Source organism: Bubalus bubalis, chromosome 2, assembly GCF_019923935.1.
Source record: "Bubalus bubalis isolate 160015118507 breed Murrah chromosome 2, NDDB_SH_1, whole genome shotgun sequence".
Taxonomy (NCBI): Eukaryota; Metazoa; Chordata; class Mammalia; order Artiodactyla; family Bovidae; genus Bubalus; species Bubalus bubalis.
Genome location: NC_059158.1, coordinates 82,177,761 through 82,202,453, shown reverse-complemented (window position 1 = coordinate 82,202,453; position 24,693 = coordinate 82,177,761). Strand labels below are relative to the sequence as shown.

Here is a 24,693-nt window from a genome sequence, read left to right as displayed (position 1 = left end):
CCACTTGAAGTAGAGACAGGTAACCAAGTCCAACATTATCAAAGTTCACTTTTAGGTTTTTCCATCGCACATTTTGACTAACATTCATAAGCGCAAGACAGGCAGAACGGTTTTCAACTTCACTTGTAGGAAACCGTAATCCATTTGTGGTGTTAATACACTCATAAAACTTGCCAGCAAACAAATTTACTCCCATGATGCTAAATATCAGCCAGAATATGAGACACACAAGTAGCACATTCATGATAGAAGGAATTGCACCGATGAGCGCATTCACAACCACCTAGCATTCAAAAGAAAGAAAAGAAGGATTAGGACCAGTAAGAATGTTAAGTAGGCAACATTAATGAAACATTATGCAGAATTTAAAAAGTTAGAAAAGCTACCCTTACATGTTTAAGACATAAGACTTATTGAATGCCTACTATACGCTCAGCAGTGTGCTAAGCAGGACAAAATGAGACAGGAGTCCTGTGCTCAATGAGTTTACAAAAATACATGAGGATCACACAGTGAAACTATTAGCAACAATACGAAACAATTTACTAAGATTAAATGACAGTTCAAATAAATTAAATAAATAAAAGAATAAACCAAAACCTGATGTATGTAAGGTGAAGTCATAAAATCTGCATGCTCTAGAAAAGAAAGAAATTTATAAATATAAATGATTAAATAAGCAAAATGTACATTTAAAGGTTCATAGTCCTAGAATTACCAGTGCTAAAATTCTTCCATGTAAACCATTACTATATATAAGCTGGAATTAAGACTGGGAATCTTTTTGTGATTTGAACTCCTTAGATTTAATTGGTTCTGCTAGTTATGTGATGGGGCTTCCCAGGTGGTACTAGTGGTAAAGAACCTGTCTGCCAATGCAGGAGACATAGGAAACTCAGGTTCGATCCCTGAGTCGGGAAGATCCCCTGGAGGAGGGCATGGCACCCTACTCCTGTTTTCTTGCCTGGAGAATTCCATGGACAGAGGAACCTGGTGGGCTACAGTCCATAGGGTCGCAGAGAGTTGGACACGACTGAAATGACATAGCATGCATGGACACTAGTTATGTGATACATAAATATCTTTAAGACCTTAGGATCCCTGTTTCCTCATCTGCAGAATGAGAGCAATCTTTTCAAATTTATTATTCTAACTTTAAAAAGCACTTTACACATAAGCCTTGGCTAAATATAGAGCTAGTCTCAGTTGACACAAAAATGCAATACAGTTTATCTTTCATGCTCCCGTTATTTCTGCTTTTCAGCCATTTCTACTACTACCTTTCACCAATGCCTCTTCCTACTGCATGCAACTACTGTAACATTTATCACTCTCCAGATTTTCTTAATTACCTCATCTTTCCAAACTTACTATCTTCTTAAACTCTACCCTGAATTTGGGGACAAATGCATTAAAGACTAACTTGATAAGTAAAAAGCATATGTTCCCTCTTTTTTTTGCAATATGTTGAGCAGACTCTCAAGATGTTTCCAAAAGGAAAGACATTAAGGATCCCTGATTACTTTTGAGATTGTCTAGAGCAGGAGTTGGCAAATATTGTCTTCAATGTTTTTAGGCTTTGCAGGTTATATGATCTCTGTTGCCACTATTCCATTCTGCCATTGGAGCACAGACCATACGTAAACCAACGGGTGTGGCTATGATCCAGTGGGGCTTCCTGGGGGGCTCAGTGGTAACGAATCTGCCTGCCAATGCAGGAGTCACAGTTTTGATCCCTGGGTTCAGAAGATCCCTTGGGGAAGGAAATGGCAACCCACTCCAATATTGTTGCCTGGAAAAACCCCATGGACAGAGGAGCCTGGTGGGCTACAGTCCATGGGGTTATACAAAGAGTCAGACACAGCTTAGTGACTGAAGAATGCAATGTGATCCAAAGAAACTTCCTTTATAAAACAGGCATCCAGCTTGTGGGCTTTGGTTGTTGACTCTTGACCCAGAACTACAGTTACTACCCTGAGATTTCTGGACCTGTAGAGGTTCCATGGGGGCATGAGATTATATGAAAATATTATGGGCATGCTTTGTTTATGGAGATGATTTATACTTTCACAAGAGTTTTATAGTGTACATCACCCTCAAAAGGGTTAGGAAGAACAGGATTAGAGAGTTCAAAGTGGTCAGCTATGATTCAAACCTGCATTTTCACCCTCATTTCCTTTACCCTCCCACTATGCTTATCACCTAGGCATGCTGATCCTTCTAGTCTCTGCTCAAACACACCTTGCCTATGCAACTCTGTCCTTCTCTACCAAGTTGCACCTCTGCCTGGAATGCCCACCTGCCTGTGAGCTAGGCCCATTCTTTCAGTCATGGCTCCAAGGTCACCTCCTTATGAAGCCCCTCCCAGGTCCCCCCAGGCAGCCACTTTCATCTTCACTCCCGTAGCACCGGATGCCTACTGTTTACAGCAGATGCCACAGAATAACTAATATTCCCCTGTCTATCTCTCCATGGACATTGTCCTGACTCACTCCTGGGGGGCTGGGGTCTATTTACCATTGTATTTCTTTTATAGAACAAAATTTGACTCATAGTTGGTGTTGAAAATGTTTGCTGAAAGAATGCGCATTATGATGGGTCTCTGAGGGAGATGGATATATGTTGTTCTGATGAGAAGCCATTTGGAGAAGTCAATAAGTTCAACAACCTCAAGTCTTTTCAAAGGAAGCTAACTATAAAATGTTTCCAATCATATTCTTAAAAATGACGCTGCATTGTGAAGAAAAGTCCCTTTTTTTTGCCCGGCTAATAAACATAACTAAATAGATACATTTGTCACTCCAAATGCATTAAAACATTCTCCTTCATCCTATTCAGCTGTATTACAGATGAAGAACAAAGAACAGGGTAAAATGATGGAGTGACTTAATCACTGAGGGAAGTAGTTTTGTTGGTCAAAGTATATTCCTTGATCATGAAAATGTCACAAGTGCCCCCCTTGAGTCCAAGGATCAGTGAGAAGTTCTGATGGCAACATTCTATATACTAATGCTCAAAGAGCAAAATTAATGTCAATTCCAATATTACCTTTGTGTATAAAATGAAACATAAATTTTTCAGTTCTTACAGGACAAACAGGAATTGACTTTTACTTATGATATTTTTTTGTATAATCATGATCTCTCATATACATTGGAACAATATGCACTGGATACACTAACTAGTTGAGGTAATAGTCTTAATTAGGTTAGCAGGAATAACAATGAAGATCTGCTAGACTAAAAGACCTCTACCATTCCCCAGAGGCTTCAGATTTCTGAGCCCCACTCCAGAGTTTATCATTCAGCAGATGTAGGGTGCAATCAGGAATTTGCATTTCTACTAAGTTTTCAAATGATGCTGACTACATTTAGAGAAGCAGCAAGCTAGATTAATCTGCATGTTAAATTGTTCAGAGACTACAGAGAGGCAGTCAGATAAATATGTATGATGCAATATAATAAGGATTTTATGTGTTTGAACACATAGGAAGGATGCCCAGTTATACCTGGACAGATAAGGCACATTTAAATTTAGGTCTAAAGGATAAGTAGGAATTTGCTATATTGATGAGTTAGAGTTGAGACAGGGGAGGGAGAAGCATTCCCAGCCAAGAGAATGGAGGCATGAGAAAGCAGGAACCTATCTGGAAAAGAAGAAATTTGATGGGAGTAGCAACAAATGAGGACATGGACTCATTAGAGAAAATAAAGTCACTGTCCTCTTATCCTCTATGTATTTTATGAAGAAGTTGCTGGTTTAATACAGCCCTCAAGCTAGGTTTCTGGTAGTCATTATTTATCTCACCTGGTTTGTTTCTGAAAAATGAATCAGTTGTCAGGCACTATACAGACTAGTGCAAATTAAATTAACTCAGAGCTTCCATTTTTTCAAATATAATTTGGAGATATTTTCATTGAACCATATATTTCAAGAATGAAATTTAAAGTGATGCCTGATGCTACTTCTCTGTCTTTTCTTATGCTTCCTACCCAGAATGACTCCTTAAAAAATATTATTTAAGCACCTGATACAGGCAAGTTCTTCATGACTTGTATTTGAGAGATGCTGTCAGGACTAATAGTGTCCCCTTCATTTGCATTTCCTACCATAGGAAAGATTTTCATTTAGGAAGGGAAAAGTAACTTATTTGAATCACTGCTTAACAATATAATATGAAGGAGGCATTACTATATTTCATGTACTCTTTGTTAAACAATATAAACTGAAATGTGTGTATATGCACATGTATACACATTTACATAAACAGATCATACATATGTATATATATGCACATGTATAAACAGTCCATAATTCCTAATTACCCATTTTTCATATTTCATACTCTATTAGGAAATATGAATATATTAGAAAGTTTAGTATTTTCTTACCCTCATTCCTTCAAATCTAGATAAAGCTCGCAGAGGTCTTAAAGCTCTAAGTGTCCGAAGGGATTTAATGGGACCAAGATCTGAGTAGCCAAGAGTGTTTGCAACTAATGTAACCAAAGAAACCTACAAAAAAGAAAATTTTCATTAATCAAAAATTTCATTTAATCATTTCAATTAAATAATAAAGCATGATGAGAACAAGTCAATTTTAAAGATCACTAAGAGCAACCAACAAAGGTCCATCTAGTCAAGGCTATGGTTTTTCCAGTGGTCATGTATGGATGTGAGAGCTGGACTATAAAGAAAGCTGAGTGCCAAAGAATTGATGCTTTTGAACTGTGGTGTTGAAGAAGACTCTTGAGAGTCCCTTGGACTGCAAGGAGATCCAACCAGTCCATCCTAAAGGAGATCAGTCCTGAATGTTCATTGGAAGGACTGATGCTGAAGCTGAAACTCCAGTACTTTGGCCACCTGATATGAAGCACTAACTCATTGGAAAAGACCCTGATGCTGGGAAAGATTGAGGGCAGGAGGAGAAGGGGATGACAGAGGATGAGATGGTTGGATGGCATCACCAACTCAATGGACATGAGTTTGAGTAAACTCTGGGAGTTTGTGATGGACAGGGAGGCCTGGCATGCTGCAGTCCACGGGGTCGCAAAGAATCGGACATGACTGAGCAACTGAACTGAACTGAAGAGCAACTCAACAAGAACAACATGATTTATATATAAAGTTATCTACTAATTGTCTAAAAATTGGTTAAAATAGATGCCTTTTTAAGGAAATAGATTTAAAGGAAAGTTAACCAGAAAAAAAGAAATAGTAGAAGGAAAGTAAGTTATTTCTTATATCTGAATAATAAAATCACATATGCTTTTCATACTTTTGTAGGTTTTTCACTTGCTTATTAATTCTGAACATTTAATTAAAGTAACTATCAAAATTTTAATTGGAATAAAGTCCAGGGTATTTTCTTTGGCTCTAAAATCACTGCAGACGATGACTGCAGCCATGAAATTAAAAGATGCTTGCTCCTTGGAAGAACAGCTATGACCAACCTAGACAGCATATTAAAAAGCAGAGACATCACTTTGCAGACAAAGGTCCGTATAGTCAAAGCTATGGTTTTTCCAGTAGTTATGTACGGTTGTGAGAGTTGGACCATAAACAGGACTGAGTGCAGAAGAACTAATGCTTTCAAATTGTGGTGCTTAAGAATACTTTTGAGGGTCACTTGGACAGCAAGATCAAACTAGTCAATCCTAAAGAAAATCAACCCTGAATATTCATTGAAAGTACTGTTGCTGAAACTGAAGCTCCAATCCTTTGGTCGCCTAATGTGAAGAGCCAACTCACTGGAAAAGACCCTAATGCTGGGAAAGACCGAAGGCAAAAGGAGAAGGGGGTGGCAGAGGATGAGATGCTTAGATAGCATCACCAACTCAAGGGACATGAGTTTGAGCAAACTCTGGGAAATAATGGAGGACAGAGGAGCTTGACACGCTACAGTCTACGGGGTCACAAAGAGACACGACTTAGTGACTGAACAACAATAAAGAACTGTGTGATTCTAAAGTGAAGTCCAAAGAGTGTGGCATTCACTCAGCCAAATTTATGTCCTAGTATAGACCTTATTCAAAAGTATTCTGAAGACTTATGATTTTGAAATGAGGCAAATTTTCTCCAAGATTTTTCTGCCCTACAGTTTCTCAGAATCAGAAGCAAAGATTTTCCTAGCAATAATTTGTGGGACAAAATCTCAATTGTACTGAAGACATCTGACTAGTAGGTGATCTCACTGGCTTCACAATCAGTACAGTCATACAAGAACTTTGTCATGTTAGACGACCCTCCACAATTACCACAACCAGTGTCCGACAGAAATCTGTGTTCTTATGTAAATTATCTCAGAAGAAAAAACATAGAGAGAAAATCAATACACATTTTGGTAAGCAACAATGAACTCCTCAATGACCTGAAATCTGGAACGGTAAACGCATCCAGTCTTTGAATAAGATCCATTTAAAATATCCATTGTTTCACACTGTGTGCAATAAGAGGCAATGACTAAGAACAATATCTGCAATGCAGTTCATTGGAATTAAGTAATGACTGAAAGATTCAATTTTCCAGGGAAGATTAGGAGCTACTCAAGAGTCAACTTCCTTATGTTTAACTATTAAAGAAGTAGAAAAATTGACCATTTATAAGTTCACTGCTGCTGCTGTCAGAAACACAGTGAAGTGATTTTTGAATCAGGATGTGTGGTGAAGTGTTTTGCTTTCACATAGTTAATATACTTCTAAATGTCTCACTAAATGTAGGATAACTGTTTCTTTTTAGGTCCTCATGCTATATATCCTCATTCCTAACTAATCCTCATATCACTTTTAAATTCACCTAATCTTTCAGGTCCATTAGTTTCCACTTAAGTATGTTTAAAAGATAGGTGTACTTTTAAGTTAGAATAATAAATGTTCTTTTTTTTTTATCAAGCAAAAATAAAGTTTTAAAATGTCTATTATAATCTGAATAACCCCTAAGGAAATGGTTAACCTGATCTCCAAACCATTGCTGAGTGAGTGCTATTACATTGAATATATGCACATTATTGAGAAAATTAAATGCAGTCTGTAATTGAGAACATCTACATATATGCACATATTTATCTTTCTACTTATGTATACATGTATATAAGCATGATATATGCCCCTCCTGATGAATAATGGTCAGTCAAGCAAGTTTCAAATAATCAGGAAACTTGCAGATATCAAACAAGCCCATCCTCTGAATATCAAATCATGAGTGGTTCTAAAAGCTGAATATGCACCAGAATCATCTGGAGGGTTTGTTACCACGGTTTTGCTGGGTCCCAACACCATTGTTTCTTATTAGTAGGACTTAAGTGGGTCCTGAGAATTTGCATCTTTGACAAGTTCCCACCCACATGTGCCAAAAATGTTAGTTCAGGGATTACACTTTAAGAGCAACTGTGCTAGATAGATAAATTTCTGTTTTTGAGATAATAAAAAAAAAATCTCAACTCCTCCCCTAAATCCACATGCCTAGATGTGTATGAATATTGTGAATATTGAGTAGAGTTTTGCTCTGTTGCATTATTAAGACATTTTATAAACATACACATATATATTATAGATATTATATGTATATATAATTTATTTAGCTTTTTGAAAAATATTTAAAAAATCCAAATTGAAGCTATATAACTTTCCTGAATTCTGCATATTACATACTCCAAAATATTGAGAATCACACTTCAGATTTTCAAAATACAAATTCCATTATTAAATAGCCATATCCCTTTATTAACTAAAAATAAATTCAACTCTGCTTATAAACTTTTTTTCTTAAACTGAAAGATGAAAAGAGTAAAGTTTGGGATAATATTTTAAGAAGTTTGTGAAGATTTTAAATATTTTATAATAATTTTTAGAAGACTCAATCATAATTACAGGTTAAGAGAAAAGATCTACATTCTTTCTGTTACTTCTTATTTTGGCTAGCCTTTCTTTAAAACTATTATACTGCAAAAGCATTCATCTTACCATTCATTTTTCTAGGCAGTAACTATGTAACATATATATTAAAAAGGTGAATAAAAAAATCAAATATGAAATTATTAGTATAAGTATCAAAAATAAAATTTCTCAGAGGAAGTCTGAGAGAACACAGGAGATTATAAGGTATAGCTATGCCTTGGAAAAAACTGTTTCTTGCATATCACCTATCTAAATATGATTAATATATAACATTAGTGAGATTTTCCAGAGCTCTTATTATTAAGAATAAACCCTCTTTAAAATTTACTCAAAAGTACCTACATCGACAATTAAGAAATCCAGCCAACACCAGGCATTGGTGAAATAGGTTTTGTAACCATATGCTACCCATTTTAGAAGCATTTCCAGAATGAAGATATACGTGAATATCTTGTCAGCATACTCCAGGATAATCTTAATGTTCTTTTTCTTTTCAATATATATATCTTCAAAAGCCTGTGAAAATAACATTCGAATTTAAATTCAGTACAACTTAAAGCTTATGATTCAAGACCAAAACAGGAAATGAAATTCTGACAAAGAGATCACTGACATATTATGCTATTATGGGCTGCTGACTTTCTTCTGGTTTACAGTCACAGTGGAACCCATGTGCTTCCCAGGTGGCGCTAGTGGCAAAGGGAAAAAAGAAAGAAAGTCTTGCTAAGTTCCCTACTCTGCAATCCCACGGTCTGTAGCCCTCTGTCCATGGGGTTCTCCAGTCAAGAACACTGGAGTGGGTTGCCATTTTCTCCTCCAGGAGATCTTCCAATCCAGGGAATCAAACCTGGGTTCCTGCATCTCCTGTATTGCAGGCGGATTTTTTTTTTTTTACCACTGAGTCACCAATCTGCCTGCCAATGCAGGTAGATGTAAAGAGATGCCAGTTTGAGCCCTGGGTTGGAAAGATCCTGAATCCTGCAGGATTGAGAGACCTATCCCATTCTCATCCACTCCAGTATTTTTGCCTGGAGAATCTCATGGACAGAGGAGCCTGGCCACAGGCCACAGGGTTGTAAAGAGTCAGGCACAACTGAAGCGACTTAACACTCAAGCACACGCAAGTGTAACATTTAGTTCTCATCAGTACAGGTGGCTGGTCACCAGAGGTCAAGAGAAATAGGGTGCAAAAAAATGAAATTACTATAGTCCTATAAAAGAACCATGATCTCTGACTCTTTCAGTGATTTCCACTATCTGACATCCCTACACTCTCCTGCAAACTAGTAAGTCCTAATAATTTAAGACATGATTCCAGGGTCAGCCCCTCCTATAAATCTCTCACCCTGCACTCTTCTTCAAGCCAGCAGTAGGATTTACAGCCTCTCCTTCAACTCTTATGTGTTTATGAATTCTCAGTACCTAGCTCTATGTCAAGAACACAGCAGGAAAGGTTTGTGAAATCAAGTGCTGTAGCTTAATAGGGCTATAGAGCACAGAAGATGGTTTCTTTCTTTGAATTTTTCACCAACCCTTTATCATTCATTAAAAGCTTCAGCTCTACTAATATCTGTTATATTCATTCCATCAATGTGACACCTTTTGATCCTTCCCAAGAACTTTCAGTGAGTGGTAGATGATGATACTGTGGTTACAGCTGCAAACTTCTTGAGAAATAGTTTGAAAGGACTTAAAGAATTGAGTTAACTGAAGCCATTGAAAATGACTGCTGACCTAGACAGGTCTAAAGGATTAGAATTTTCTCTTTTAAGTTTAAACAATATTCACCTTGTTGGAGAAAATTAAAGCAAAAGGACCTTTATCTTTAGTGGTTAACAGTGGTCTACTTGTCCACAGTTATGGACTTGTGCCATTCTTATTCTTCTTATTCCAAGTTTTTCTATAAATACTTTAAAAATAATCTTTAGCACTTTTTACAAATGGTGATGGACAGGGAGGCCTGGCGTGCTGCGATTCATGGGGTCGCAAAGAGTCGGACACGACTGAGCGACTGATCTGATCTGATCTGATTGTTAATACTGAGGAAAACACAGAAGTTGGGATACAGAGAATGGACAGATCTACTAAGATGCTGAGAGAAGGTTCTAGCAGTTGGCAGAGTTTCTGAATGACAATGGAACTGAAATGCAAGAATTAAAGTCAGGCCCTCAGGACTTTCTTGCTTCCCTTCTCTAAGTCAAGAAAAAGTTCAGGGAGCCTCTAACTCTCCCAGATCCTTTTCAAATCTCATATAAAGTGCTTAACACATGTATAAGAATGAGACCTATCCCATTCTCATCCTAAAACTACAGTATTTTCTCTTATGCCAGATGCTTCATAAGTTGACACTGTTTATCTTTTTCACAGTATCTCTGGTCACCACCCACCTCCCTGGATTTGCTCTTCCTCCCACAACACTTTCTACAGTTTGACAACTTTCAATTTCCTAAATGTCTCATGCTATTTCATGCTTCATTCCCCTCAAGCCACCTTCCTGGCTGGAAAATTCCTATTCATCTTTCTGGATTTTGCAAAATATCATCTACCTTTCTGAATTCCCAAGCAGACGACTCTTCTTGCTCCAGAGCTTAAACGTGCATGTACTTCACTTACAGACATATCCCAGTTCTGTATCACTCGTGCCTCTTACTTCCCTAAAGCTCTCTGATCTCCTTGAGAAAAGTCTGTGGGTCTTAAAAATCATTGCATTCCAGGAGGAAGAATAATGCATGGCATGTAGTAAATATTTACTAAGGTAACTAACATGTTGTCCTTTACTGATCAGAGGGATTAATTTTTAAGTAAAAAAAAAAATGCCACAATATTTTTAACTTCCAACACATTTATTAAAAATAATGACCATCCATTTAAGCATTAGGTGTCAGATCACTTACCAGAGCACCACTGCTGAGCAAGATCATGAGAACAATGAAGCTTTCAAACCAACTGTGCTCAACTATCCTGAAGCAGGTTTTCCTGATGTTCCACCAGATTTTTCCTTTCCCTGATTCTATGTTAACTTGACAGCATGGGAACCTCTGTACGCAACCTGGCAAGAAAGACATGCATGTAAGATCTGGATATTCAGAATAAATAAAATACTTAAGAAATATTATTTAATGCAAAGTGCTCCCTATGATAATTCCTCAACCAAATAATTTCAAGCACATCTGAAGCTTCAAATAATTTTAACTTGGGTGTTGGTTTTTCTTATCTCCTAAATCTCCATGGTGTTTTCTTAATATTTGTCAGTAATTTCTAACTTGGATATATTTGTGTTTTCTATATTTCCCTAGTTCCTCATCAACCTCTTCTACAGTATTTAAACCACATACTGTTATTTATTATTGCAGCCCTAATACAATCCTAATCCTGATACACAATGAGCAGTAAATAATGATTGGTGAATCAATATAAATCTCAAGATAATACTGCATTTCATGACCTTCTTGTGAATTTAGTCTACAATCTGGTGCTGCTTCAACTCCTCTATAAAAAAGCACTTTTGAGAAACAGCATTCTAAGTAATATTTTAAAAATTAGTGGAAGGACCTATACATTCAGTTCAAAAGAAAGAGATCTTGATTATAAGATGCAGATAAAACTTTCAAATAATGTAAGTTAAAAACCAATTTGACTTTGGAATCACAGATGTAAAACATACTTCTATAAAAAAAAAACTGAGGAATTTTTAAAGTTGTTTTTATTCATTCACATCCTTATCAAACATTTATTGAGCAAGCATTTTACTCAGCTGTGTACATAGTTTCTTCTTCTTATGGAATCTACTTTTGGCTTTTAGTTAGGCAGCTAGATATAGAAATAAATGGCTACAATAGGATAAAGCAACTAAAAGGACAGATATGCCGGGGTTATTTTTGGTAGCATGGAAGACATTCACCTAAGCTGGCTTAATTTGTTGAAAAAGTAAGGTCAGAGGAGGTTTTCTGGAAGAGGTGTATTAAATCAAAGTGTTAGTCAAGAAGAGTTTGGGTGGAATTCCAGCCAAGAGGCAGCAAAATGTGTACAGGGATTATTTCAGAACTGTGATGTATTTCAGAACTGTGATGTATTTCAGAACTGTGATGTATTTCAGAACTGTGATATATTTCAGAACTGTGATGAAAGCAAAGTGTACACAAGAGGCACGGATGAGAGATGAGGCAGAGAAATTGGTCAGATTATAGAAAGTATTTTCCCCCACCGTAAGTAGTTTGGTCTATATCCTATATTCTAATGAAGGGTAAGTGAAGGGTTGTAGGTAGAGAATTATATAGGAAGATCATAATTTAAATAGACATCTCCAACAACTGTGGAGGATAAGCTGGAAGAGAAGAAAAAAGAGGGATGGGGAGGTACAAAGAAAAACCCAGACTAGAAAACCATTTAGGGTGCTGGTTCAGTATCCCCAACAAGAAAAATAGATTAGGGTAGCTTTTGTTAGGAACTAGAGCAGTAACAGAGTCAAGACATATTTGGTATAATCAGTGGATTTGCTGACTGACTGGATATGGGATGTAAGAAGAAGGGAGAAGCCCAGACAACTGTGAGGATGTCAGCAATGAATGAAGACCACAGAAGCAGGAGCTGTTTGGGGTGGTAATGAGTTTGAGATGCTGGTGAAATCTCTAAGCACAGAGGTCCTGTAGATATTTGAAGGTGTGAATCTGTGAAGTTTAAAGGAAAAGTCTGGGCTGGAAAAGAATGTGAAGGAATCATTAGCATGTATGTGTCAGCTGAGATCAGGATAGTTGTTAAGGCCACACAAAAAAAGTATTTAGGGTAAGAGAGAAAAGGGGCAAGTCTGGAACATTCTGGAACAGCTATATTAAGAGAATTCAAAGGTATGCTGGAACTAACTCACATTGGTCTTGACAACTTATTGTTAAATTGTCAGGAAAATTTTGCTAGCCTGTTGTTAAATGCAGCTGTTATCAAAAATTAAAATGTATAAACCTAAAAGTATAACTTTAGAAAAGGTAATAAATACTAAAAACATACTACTCTAATAATTTTACTACAATTTACTATCGGTGAAAAGCAGAGACATTACTTTGCCAACAAACGTCCATCTAGTCAAGGCTATGATTTTTCCAGTGGTCATGTATGGATGTGAAAGTTGAACTGTGAAGAAAGCTGAGCACCGAAGAATTGACGCTTTTGAACTGTGGTGTTGGGGAAGACTCTCGAGTCCCTTGGACTGCAAGGAGATCCAACCAGTCCATTGTGAAGGAGATCAGCCCTGGGATTTCTTTGGAAGGAATGATGCTGAAGCTGAAACTCCAGTACTTTGGCCACCTCATGCGAAGAGTTGACTCACTGGAAAAGACTCTGATGCTGGAAGGGATTGGGGGCAGGAGGAGAAGGGGACGACAGAGGATGAGATGGCTGGATGGTATCACTGAGTCGATGGACATGAGTCTGGGTGAACTCCGGGAGATGGTGATGGACAGGGAGGCCTGGCGTGCTGCGATTCATGGGGTTGCAAAGAGTCGGGCACGACTGAGCGACTGAACTGAACTGAATGCTCTTGAGCATCTTTATGTATTCTACCTGGTTGGTAGAAATATGTTACACTGTTGGGCTACTGTGTGTCTCTTTTCAACTCCACATGCAGCAAAGTGACACCAGTAGTTTGAAATGAGTCATGGTGGGAATCTTTACAAAAGTTATCAAGTGCTATAAATCAAGGCTTGCTGATTTTCTAGAGTAGACTAAGACAGTGATGGATAAAATGTTAATAAAACAGTAAAAGTTATGTATGTTTGCAGCCATTACACCGTGAATAGCATGAAAAACTTGAGGAAATATTCCTTCATTGCTCAAATCCTATTATCTGATTCAGCTAAAATTTGTTCACATCACTGATGAATGAGTCAAGTTCTGACAGGAAGTCTGTTTCATGTTACTGATTAATGTAAATGAAAATACCAAGCAACCTTCAGGTTAAAACTATTATTGTTTATCAATTGCAATCATTGTTATAAATTTAAAAAATTGGCAAAATTCACACTCTGTGAGAATAGCTATATGGAATAGTCAATGAAGGATGTTGATTATATTATTATTTGTAAATTGTGTACCACATATCCTTTACATCAACAGAATATGGTAAACTGATGGCAGTACGTATACCATTTTTTTTTTTTTCTTGGAGAACTGGTTGTTAAACATTTAGCTGTACATCACTGGGATAGGCGGAAGAAAAGAAAACCCTGAAGGAAATGACAGAGTTGGCAGTGGGGGAAATGTACAAGAGGCTGAAGTAAAAGAAAAGTTAGAAAGTAAGAAGTTTCATGAAGACTGTGAACAGAGCTATGACCAAGAGAGGCTTAGGGAAATAACAATTGAAAATTTTTAAAATTAAAACTGATTAAAGAATAAACAATCAAAATTACTTTAAAGAAAAGAATGAATTTAAAAAGAGGTACTACAGTTAATTCTTCTCTTAAAAATCTTAGACGTAAAACCTCATTTGGAGGGAAAGTAGAATTGGGAGAGCAAAAATGAACAGTGCTTTCAGATACTTGTTTCAGAAGTTTCAGTTCAGTTCAGTTCAGTTGCTCAGTTGTGTCCGACTCTTTGTGACCCCATGAACCTCAGCATGCCAGGCCTCCCAGTCCATCATCAACTCCCAGAGTTCACCCAAAGTCATGTCCATCGAGTTGGTGATGCCATCCAGCCATCTCGTCCTCTGTTGTCCCCTTCTCCTCCTGCCCCCAATCCCTCCCAGCATCAGGGTCTTTCCAATGAGTCAACTCTTCGCATGAGGTGGCCAAAGTATTGGAGTTTCAGCTTCAGCATCATTCCTTCCAAAGAAATCCCAGGGCTGATCTCCTTCACAATGGACTGGTTGGATCTCCTTGCAGTCCAAGGGACTCGAGAGTCTTCTCCAACACCACAGTTCAAAAGCATCAATTCTTCGGTGCTCAGCTTTCTTCACAGTGCAACTCTCACATCCATACATGACCACAGGAAAAACCATAGCCTTGACTAGACGGACCTTTGTTGGCAAAGTGATGTCTCTGCTTTTTAATATGCTATCTAGGTTGGTCATAAATTTCCTTCCAAGGAGTAAGCGACTTTTAATTTCATGGCTGCTTTAAAAATAATTTCCTTGTCTATCAAGCAATATATTTCATTAAAATATTGAGCCTATCAAGTAATAACTTCATATAATCATAAACTGTATGTCCTGAAACAACATAGCTAGAATTTTAATGAAATATATTTTTTGGACAATGAACTGTACTTCTTTTATGATTCTGTAGTGACATTAGTTCACTGATTCTTAATAGGAGGTAAGTCTTAGTAAATAATTTTCAGCTTTATAGAAATGTAGCAAGCGATGTTTCCCCCAAGTCTCTGACATTTTTCCTGGCATGTATATTTTATGTGTTCTTGTCCTTTCTGGGAACTTTTAAGTTCTGGCATCTCCTGCATTGACAGGCAGATTCTTTACCACCGAGCCATCAAGGAAGCCCCAAGAAGATTTTACCATTTTGGATTTATTTTTGTCAGAATTTAGATTGAAGAGAATATTATTCTTATGATTCAGGTAGGAAAAGGCACTATATATTCTAATTAGAAAAGTAGATAAACCTTTTATCTGAGATGAAGGTGCATAGATATTTTCCTCAGGATTTATCATACCTCACAGAGTTTCTCTCTTATTTTGAGACAGGAGTGCAAGACCACTGCCTGTTTGACCATCATAGTATATCCCAAGATGTTTCCAACCTAGCTGGTTAGCAACGGAATCACACTTTCTTTTTTAAAAGGACTATTAATTAAATGTAAACATAACAGAGAACCTCTCAAACATTTTAATGGGTCCCCATGGGTAAATGCTATTCCTTTTGGGTGCTTTCATTTATTTGCTCTTATGAGCCATTACATAAAATCTCCACTTGGTTTCATCATGTTAAACTAACGCTTTCAAATAAAAAAGAAACCACAGACTTCTTCTAAGACAGTATATCCATTAATAAAAATGTAACAGCATGATCAGTATAATTAATGTAAAAACTGATTAGAAAATGTCTTTTTTTAAACACTTAAAAAATTATAAATCCTTTAAAAGAAATGTTTTGTCCATATTTTCCTTCCAAAAAAAAAAAAAGACAAAATAGGCACAGAAGAGTTAGTTATTGTGTTATCAAAGTTAGGATTAGTTATTAGCTATTTTTTAGGAAGTTGAACTCAGAACACTTGAGGGCAGAGCTGAGTTAGTGCCTCCTATCAAATTAATAGAAAACACATCCTTTTAAGGAAGAGTGTATCCTTCTCACACCCTAATCCTGATTTTTTGATTTACTAATTGTTTAATCCAACAGAAGTACAATATAAAACCAAGCAGAACCAAAGAGTCATGTCATGCTCATAATTATACAGATTGCAAAGACATTTAGAATTAAGGATAGTAAAGAATGGTACTAGAACTGGGGAAGGAACCTGAAGTCTTGAATTGTAACGCTAATGACACAGAACTAAAGAAAGACACAGAAGAAGAGGGAGGAGAAAAAGGTGAAGAGGAATAAGGTGCAAACTGATAAAGTGGTAGTCATGAAGCTGAAAAGGCTCAATGGATTTGTTAGTGTTCGTCTTCACCAAAACACAATTATTCTGACTTAACTCACACATTTGCCTTGATTTTTCTGCTGCCATTCAGGTAACAAAAACCTGTGAAGGCCAAATACTGCTCTAAATTGGCATTGATTCTAGCTCAACGCTTGTCAGCCAATCACAACTTGGTGAGGGTCATTTCTACTATAAGTAAACAAACTGTGGATTTCCCATGGAGACCAAGCCCGCTCATTTTTAACCCTTCATGTGGAGACTATGTATTTCTCGGAGGCCCCAAGCTTGGAGTCATCTTTGACTCTTCTAAAGAAAAGAAAGCTTTAACACCCAACATCTAATCCATCAGCAAATCCCTTCAGCTTTAACTTCAAAATATATTCAGACACTCATACTCCCACAGCAGTTTTAATTTCCCATCACTTCTCACCTGGATTACTGCAGGAACATTCAGAGGTTTTCCAACTTTGGCCCTTGCTACCCACCCATCTGCTTATAAGATGGCATGCTGTGAGACTTCTAAACAAGATTCTTATGTTTTTTCAATACTCTTATGATCTGGTCTCTGTTGCATCTCTAACCTCATCTTTTACCAATCTTCCCACCTCTCAATCTGTTCGACTCATACTGGCCCCTTGATTTTGTTTTCAAATGTGCATATCCCCACTTTAGGGCATATGTCTTCCTTATTCTGCTTGAAACAGTCTTCCTTCATATATCTGCTTGAATTTCCTTTAGGTCTCTGATCAAGTGTTATCTTTTTAGAAAGTCCTTCTCTGATCACTCTACTTATATCGTAGTAGGCTTCTACCCCTTGACCTTGGTACTCCCATTTTCATTTTACTTCTCTAGAGCACATATTGCTTATCTGATCTACTACATACTTACATATTTCATTTGGGTAAGAAACTTTTTTCTTTTTTTCAACTGCTCTGTCTAGTGTTCAGGCCTGGGCCTGGCAGAAAGTACTTAATAATTATTTGGTGACTGGATAAAGTAAGTAGATAAGCTGAAGGTTGCCATTGCTCATTGGTTGCCCTGTTTAATTCATCAGGCTGAACCTCTTACCCTAGCAGGTCCAATGAGTATAAAGTCTCTAGTGGAACACAGCTGCTCAAAATGATATAACTAAGAGATGTGTGTTTGCTCATAGATTTTCTTTGGTGTTCTGGTCATTAAAAAATATATTTATCTATTTATTTAAATTCTTATTGAGGAGAACATACATACAGTATAGTATATATATTTTAACTATATAGATTAATATTTTCATGTAATAGCCATGTCGGTCATGATATAACATTTTCAAGCACCCAGAAATCATCGTCATGCCCTTTCCCAATCTGTACCTCCTAAAGGTAAGTATTAGTCTGACTTCTACCTCTGTAGACTGATTTTGCCTATTCTTCTTTTGGGCTTCCCAGGTGGTGCTAGTGGTAAACAACTTGCCTGCCAATGCAGGAAACACCAGAGACATGGGTTTGATCCCTGGGTCGGAAAGATCCCCTAGAGGAGGGCATGGCATCCCACTTCAGTATTCTTGCCTGGAGAATCCCAGGGAAAGAGGAGCCTGGTGGGCTACGGCCCATAGGGTTGCAAAGAGCCAGACATGATTAAAGCGACTTTGCATGCAAACATTCTTCTCTTATTCTGTCCATTTTTTTCAGCTTTATTGAGATAATTGACAATTAAAACTTTAAGTTATACAGCTTGTAAATATGTTATGTTTACACTGTGAAATAATCACCACAATCAAGCTAATTAAATTGCCATCTCTTCATATAGTTACCAATGTCTTCTTTTTTGGGGAGGTGGGTAATTAAAAACATATAAGATCTACCCTTTTGTGTATTTAAGTACACCATAAAGTATTGCTAACTATAATCATATTGTTGCCTGTTATATTTTCAGAATGCATTCATCTTACACAACTGAAACTTTGGTTTACAGCGTATTTTCAGTGTTGAAGGCTACAATTCATTGAAAATGTGTTTCTGTAATATCTCTTATATACTAGACTCAAATTAGAGTTGTGAATTTGAAAAGTTATGAATATCTCAAAGTTATAAAAGTATTCTCACTGGTATTTTATAGGATTAAAATAGCCTTTGTAAAGTTTGATCTCAGTAAAATAGCACCTACAGTCTGAAATAGTTTAGCATTAATACTTTCCACAGAGGGTTTGCTGCTGCTGCTGCTAAGTCACTTCAGTCGTGTCCGACTCTGTGCGACCCCATAAACGGTAGCCCACCAGGCTCCGCCGTCCCTGGGATTCTCCAGGCAAGAACACTGGAGTGGGTTGCCATTTCCTTCTCCAATGCATGAAAGTCAAAAGTGAAGTGAAGTCGCTCAGTCATGTCCGACTCTTAGCGACCCCATGGACTGCAGCCCACCAGGCTCCTCGGTCCATGGGATTTTCCAGGCAAGAGTACTGGAGTGGGGTGCCATTGCCTTCTCCGGATGATACCCTTAAATGCCTTTAATAGGGATACTTCTAAAGGAAACTCCATGTGTTTTGCTTATAGTACTAATTTGAGCAAACACAAATTTCCATTAATCGGGTATCACACTTATTTGCTTCTCTCAAAAAATGGCAGTGCTTTACAGCATAACACACTGCCATTCTAAATTACTATTAGTAGCATAAGTGTGGAAACAGAAGCCTAGTCAAAAAGCCATGACTAAATCAGCATGGAATGGAGTCTTCTGACAGTTTATTCATCAATCCCAAGTAAGCATTAGGTTTTAAGACTGAGGCCCAAACATTAACAAATGGATGTTAAGTGAGGTCTCAATTTTTCTCTTACCATCAGTAAAACAGGCCTCTGGCTCATCTGAATTTACAGGCTCAGCCTCTGCCTCTTCTCCTTCTCCAGGCACAGGGTTATCAACTGTGCTGCACTCTGAGGAACTTGATCGGTTCAGCCTCTAAAAAGAAATCACCACCCCACCAGAGAGTTCATTTAGGGTTCAATGCAAATCTCTTGTTAAAAACCATATTTGATCATCAGAGTCATGCAAAGTGTTATGAAAAAAAGATTAACAATACGATGGCCATAAAAACATATAAACATACACTGAGGTCAGGTCACCTTACAATGCATCTATGCTTGATCTTTCTATCTACACATCCTGTGCAAAATACATTTCATTATTTTTAGTATGTCAACAATTATTAGGACAGAATTAGCCTGAAGGTACAATTTTTATGTAAACTATAACATTTGCAAAGTATTGACCACACCTTTGTTTTATGTTTAATATAAGTTTATATATATAAGTAATTACTATTTTAGAACAACTAAGACCTTAACAGCAATAATATACAAATGCCAAATTGCCAACACCTGATAATGGAAAGGTATGATCTGACAATTGGCAGAAAAAGCTTGTTGATACTTAAAATTTAAAAAAATTATAAAATTAGTGTAAAATGAAATCCAAACATATTTTTTCTATCATTGCTTGGATTTAAGAATATGTATCAGGATGATATAGATAGAAGGCCTTTCATCAAAACAAACAAAAAAGTCAAATACTGTATCAGAATCAGAATGTCAACGTCTATAGCAATTATTCATCATCACCTATCTTAGTGATGGAATTTCAGGATATAGTAGAAGAGATCATAACTATTATTTATAATGTCAAGAGATAGTGGCTACTAAAGCGCGCACCACATGCAAAGTCTGAAACAAAGATTCCATGAAATTGAACACGGCAGACCAACACATGAGAGGAATGAACTCATTGTCATTATGATCATGAAACTGATCATAACACAAACAGGCTTTTTCCCACCCAGGACTTTGTGATCAAACAGGATGCTTACGTACACACAGATACACAGAAAGTTTTCGAAAAAATACATACAGCAACTGTAGCAAAACTCTGTCAGACTTTCCTAAAATTATTTTATAATGGAGCAGCACATCAATGGAAGAGTTCAATTTTCATTCTCATTTGCTAAATGACATGTGATTATTGGAAACTACTAGTTACTACAGCATGTAGTCTCTTATTAAGATTACAGCTTTACTTGTTTTTTTTTAAAGAATAATTCCAAAAAAATGCAAGTTTTAAAAAGGAGAAAATTCTTATTTCATTTAGACTTATTCTTCAGTCTCCTGAATTGCATTAAGATCACAGGCCCAGCCTAGACTATTAACTTTTAGTGAATGACTTGGAAGCTAAAAGTGTGCTTTATGGGTACCACATTATATTTTCAGCACTATTATTACCACACAGTATTCAACATCAGTAAAAAAAGGCATTGATAAAGTAATGAGCATAAGCAATGAAGTAAGGAAAGCTATTTGTATAACTGAAGTAAAGAACTATGAATACTCTATTAAAATTAATACTTCTAATCTATATTAGCATAGAAGTATTTTTCCCACAATGTCAAAGATTTTAAAAATATTATGAATTAACAATATCAATATAAAATTTCATTTAAGAAGTAGGTTATTTAAACTGATTGTATTCATCTAAAATTACTTTAAAGCAAATACAAATTAATTATAAGACTGGATATTCCGTAAGACTTAAGGTTTTAAAATATATATTACTCCTGGAAACAATGGGGAAATTTGTAATTACTAATATGTCCTATTGTGCCAACTACCACAAAAACCAATTTTAAGTACCATATCCAAAGACTACAATTATTTGATACCCTCAATTTTGACCTTTAAACTGCAAGTGAACCATCATTAGGGACATGAAAGATAAGACACTTTGATTCTGTGGAGCTAAAATCAAATACTGCCATCCTGAAAAAAAGTTACTGGCTTGGATTTGAGGCAAAGCAGTGGGTGAAACAGTTGATAGAATAAAAAACTCCTTACTGTCCTTAGCCAAACACTGACCACTTGGATATAATTATGATGATTTTCTCTCACCTGGTAATAACTTCTAAATAAAATGACTAAAATTTGCAGAGCTGTAACATGGGTTAAATTAATGAAAGCATCCCACTCTTCAAAAGAGCATTAACAAAGCAGATTAATGCCAAGTTAATTTATAAGTAAAAACTAAGATGATTTTATGAAGTATATCTTGCCATTGAAATGTACCCCCCATAAGTTTTATGGCAATTTTTTTTGTCAATGAAATTCAGAGTTTGACTCAGATTTTACATCATAAATGACAGTTACTCAAAATTATTCCTCACTGGAACATAAATTATCAAAATATTCAATATGTACTATAATTTGTATCACAAGTCAAATTCTTGTGGCTTTCAAATTCAATCTTTGAAACATGTAAAATATCATGTATGAAATGAAAAAAAAAAAAAAGGAATGTTTTTAGGAAATCAATGCTTTCCTGGGAATGTACTAAGTATTCACACAGTAGTAATTTCAGTACTGTATATAATTTCAAATATTTATGTGCATGTCCTAGCAATATAGATAGTTTAGTTTTAATCTATTCAGCTTTTAAATTTAATACTTACTAAAGCAGAAGTTTCTTTAACAGGGTAAATAGAAAGGCTTACATCTGTAACAAAATTTTTCTCTTGAAGATAAATTTTTCAAATCTCATAGTAGGTGTTTTGATTTTAACTACTGACTGTTTTTTTATTCTTATTTAGTATAGAGAGAAGATCAAGTCAATTATTTGTGTTATTTTAAAGAATTATATGGTTATTTTCATTTCTATAAACTCAGTCATTTGCTATTTATTTAGCTTTCTTTCTTGTGATTTTGGAAATGGAAGAATAACTATACTATACTAAGAGCAGTAAAATAAATACTTCAGAATGAAAAATTTCTCCTTTGGTTTTATAAATAGGTCATTTTATAATTTCATGTTGATTTTATTTTTAGTAAAATATGAAATAAACTTTTTGCCTATTCTTTGCTTGTCAACAGAGAATCTTTCATCTTTGGGGTTCTACACAGAAGTGGAAACAAGTGTAAAAATAGGATAATTTTTAGTAGAATCACTAGTATAGTATGACTGTAGGTACTTTCTAATTTTTTCCTTCTTTTCTAAATAAAGTCTACATACTTGCCTCAAAAATTTCAAATGTACAGTAGTATATGATGAAAAATACAAGTCTCCTTCACTCTCTCCCTGATTCTGTCTCCTTTAGGTAATTATTATACTATACATGTGTTTTTGACACAGTTTTCTATATTCAGTGTGTATCCATAAAATACTAAAGTAGTTTTGTAACATTCTAATCTTGACTACAAACTTCTGTAGCTATTTCACTATTGAAAATATGATCAAAGTAAAGCTCAACTATTCTTCATGCATTTCCTTTTGATTGCCTTGAAGGTGTGCTTTTTACAAAACTGCAATTAAGAAGAGATTCTGTTAAATACAGGTGTCATACGAAAAAACTGCCCTAGGCTGGTCATTTACAAATTTCTTACTGACATTTCCTGAAATAGACATTCACTTTGTAAGCCTATTTCATGCTAGTATGGATGCTCATTAATGTTGGTCATATTTTATCTTGAGAATTTTTAAGTAGGATTGTCTAATAACTTGATAGTCTGGCACTCAAAATCAAAAAACACTATCAACATAGAGCACTGAGGAAACAAAGAGGTCAACAAAAGCCTTATTCAAAGAGGACGGCTGGTGTTGAAATCATCCCAAAGATGTCACATTTAAAGTACATATTATAAGGCTGTTTGCTTCACACAACAAAAGAAAGATATTCTTTGAAGAGCACAGTCTAGAATAGTTATCTCACCTGAGCATCAAATCAGAGAAACACAAGGGACAGGAAGAAGGTTGAAAGAGGAAGATTAGGGAGAATGGCATTGAAACATGTAAAATATCATGTATGAAACGAGTTGCCAGTCCAGGTTCGATGCACGATACTGGATGCTTGGGGCTGGTGCACTGGGACGACCCAGAGGGATGGAATGGGGAGGGAGGAGGGAGGAGGGTTCAGGATGGGGAACACATGTATACCTGTGGCGGATTCATTTTGATATTTGGCAAAACTAATACAATTATGTAAAGTTTAAAAAAAAATATACATAGAAAGAAGCAAATCAAAAGGAAGGGCTGGCCATGAAAGGACAAAAAACTATGGGAAGCATTAGTGATAAAAAAAGCTCCACTGTACGTCAATAAGCAAGAAAGACTTTATTAGATTCAAAGACTTGATTAGATCCAGTATCACCCATCTTTTAACTTTACAGCCTCGTTTTACAATTTATACATATAATGAAGTTTCTGAATCTACAGTGAGGAGTAAAATGGTAAAGTTTATAACAAAGGATCAAAGCACCTTTAGAGAAGAATTCTATAGATAGAATTCTACACTATGCTTTGTGTGACTAGAAGTCCAGTTTCCCAAGTTTACCATTCTATTACCGGATAACTTGAATTTAAAGCCAAAATATGCTCTCCTCTCTCTTGCAATTGAAAGGCCCCCCTTCCCCCCCCCCCCCCCGACCTTCTATAGAAATGCAAACACTACTCTCTTCAGCACTTTTAAAACTAAAGATTACCTATGATATTACCATTTGTATGTTTGTTTGTTTTTATCTTGAGAGTAATGGTATTTATTTTCTTTACATGATTTAGCTTCTGGGCCCCATAAAGTCCCTCAAATCCTCTTCTGGTCTCTCTGGAATTCTGCTTTCTCTCAAGATTATATTTAAAACATAATGCTCCAAGTTAAAAAATATAGCAGATCAGTTAAGTTCAGTTTCCTAGCTCAGTTGTGTCTTTGCAACCAGACATCATTCATCAATGATACCAAATATCATTCATCAGTGGAATATTAAATATTTTTTCCTCTCTGTGGTCTAAATTTTCATTTTGCTTCCATTTAGGTTAGTAGAAAATAGTTTATTTACTAGTTAAATTCTTTCCTCACATAGTTAAGTGTGGAGCCCTATATCAAGTTCACAGGTGTGGAGCCCTGTACCAAGGCCACAGGATAAAAATCTCTGGAACTGACCAAGCCCCATAGCAATATTGGTCGGCCTATTCCTCAGTTGGAAAGGAGTCAGAGAGACTATCACCCATATGGGCGGAAGCTACTGGGGCACAGTGAGCAGTGGCGCTCACTGTGGAGAGTTACACTGGAGAGTAACCCTGGCCAGAATTCCTCAGCTGCTTCCACAGCCACTTGCCTGTTTGCAGAGGGTCCTTATGAGAAAGGAGATAAGTGAGGAGGTAGGGGAAGAGACCCCAAGTCCAAGTACGGGCCACCAAAAATGTTGTGGTCTGTGTGCGGG

The 24,693-nt window shown here is 36.3% G+C and overlaps 1 protein-coding gene across 4 annotated transcripts in view; it reads right to left on the bottom strand.

Annotated features, from left to right (window-relative positions):
• The window catches only part of SCN9A (sodium voltage-gated channel alpha subunit 9), a 168,395-nt gene that overhangs the window by 19,752 nt on the left and 123,950 nt on the right, over positions 1 to 24,693 (bottom strand). For all 4 annotated transcript variants that reach the window (XM_044934418.2, XM_025275646.3, XM_044934416.2 and 1 more), the window contains exons 18-22: positions 19,282 to 19,402; positions 10,789 to 10,943; positions 8,237 to 8,410; positions 4,392 to 4,514; positions 2 to 283 (exon numbers count right to left, since the gene is read on the bottom strand). In XM_044934418.2, the coding sequence (XP_044790353.2) occupies positions 2 to 283; positions 4,392 to 4,514; positions 8,237 to 8,410; positions 10,789 to 10,943; positions 19,282 to 19,402 (855 nt within the window). The remainder of the gene's footprint in view (position 1; positions 284 to 4,391; positions 4,515 to 8,236; positions 8,411 to 10,788; positions 10,944 to 19,281; positions 19,403 to 24,693) is intronic.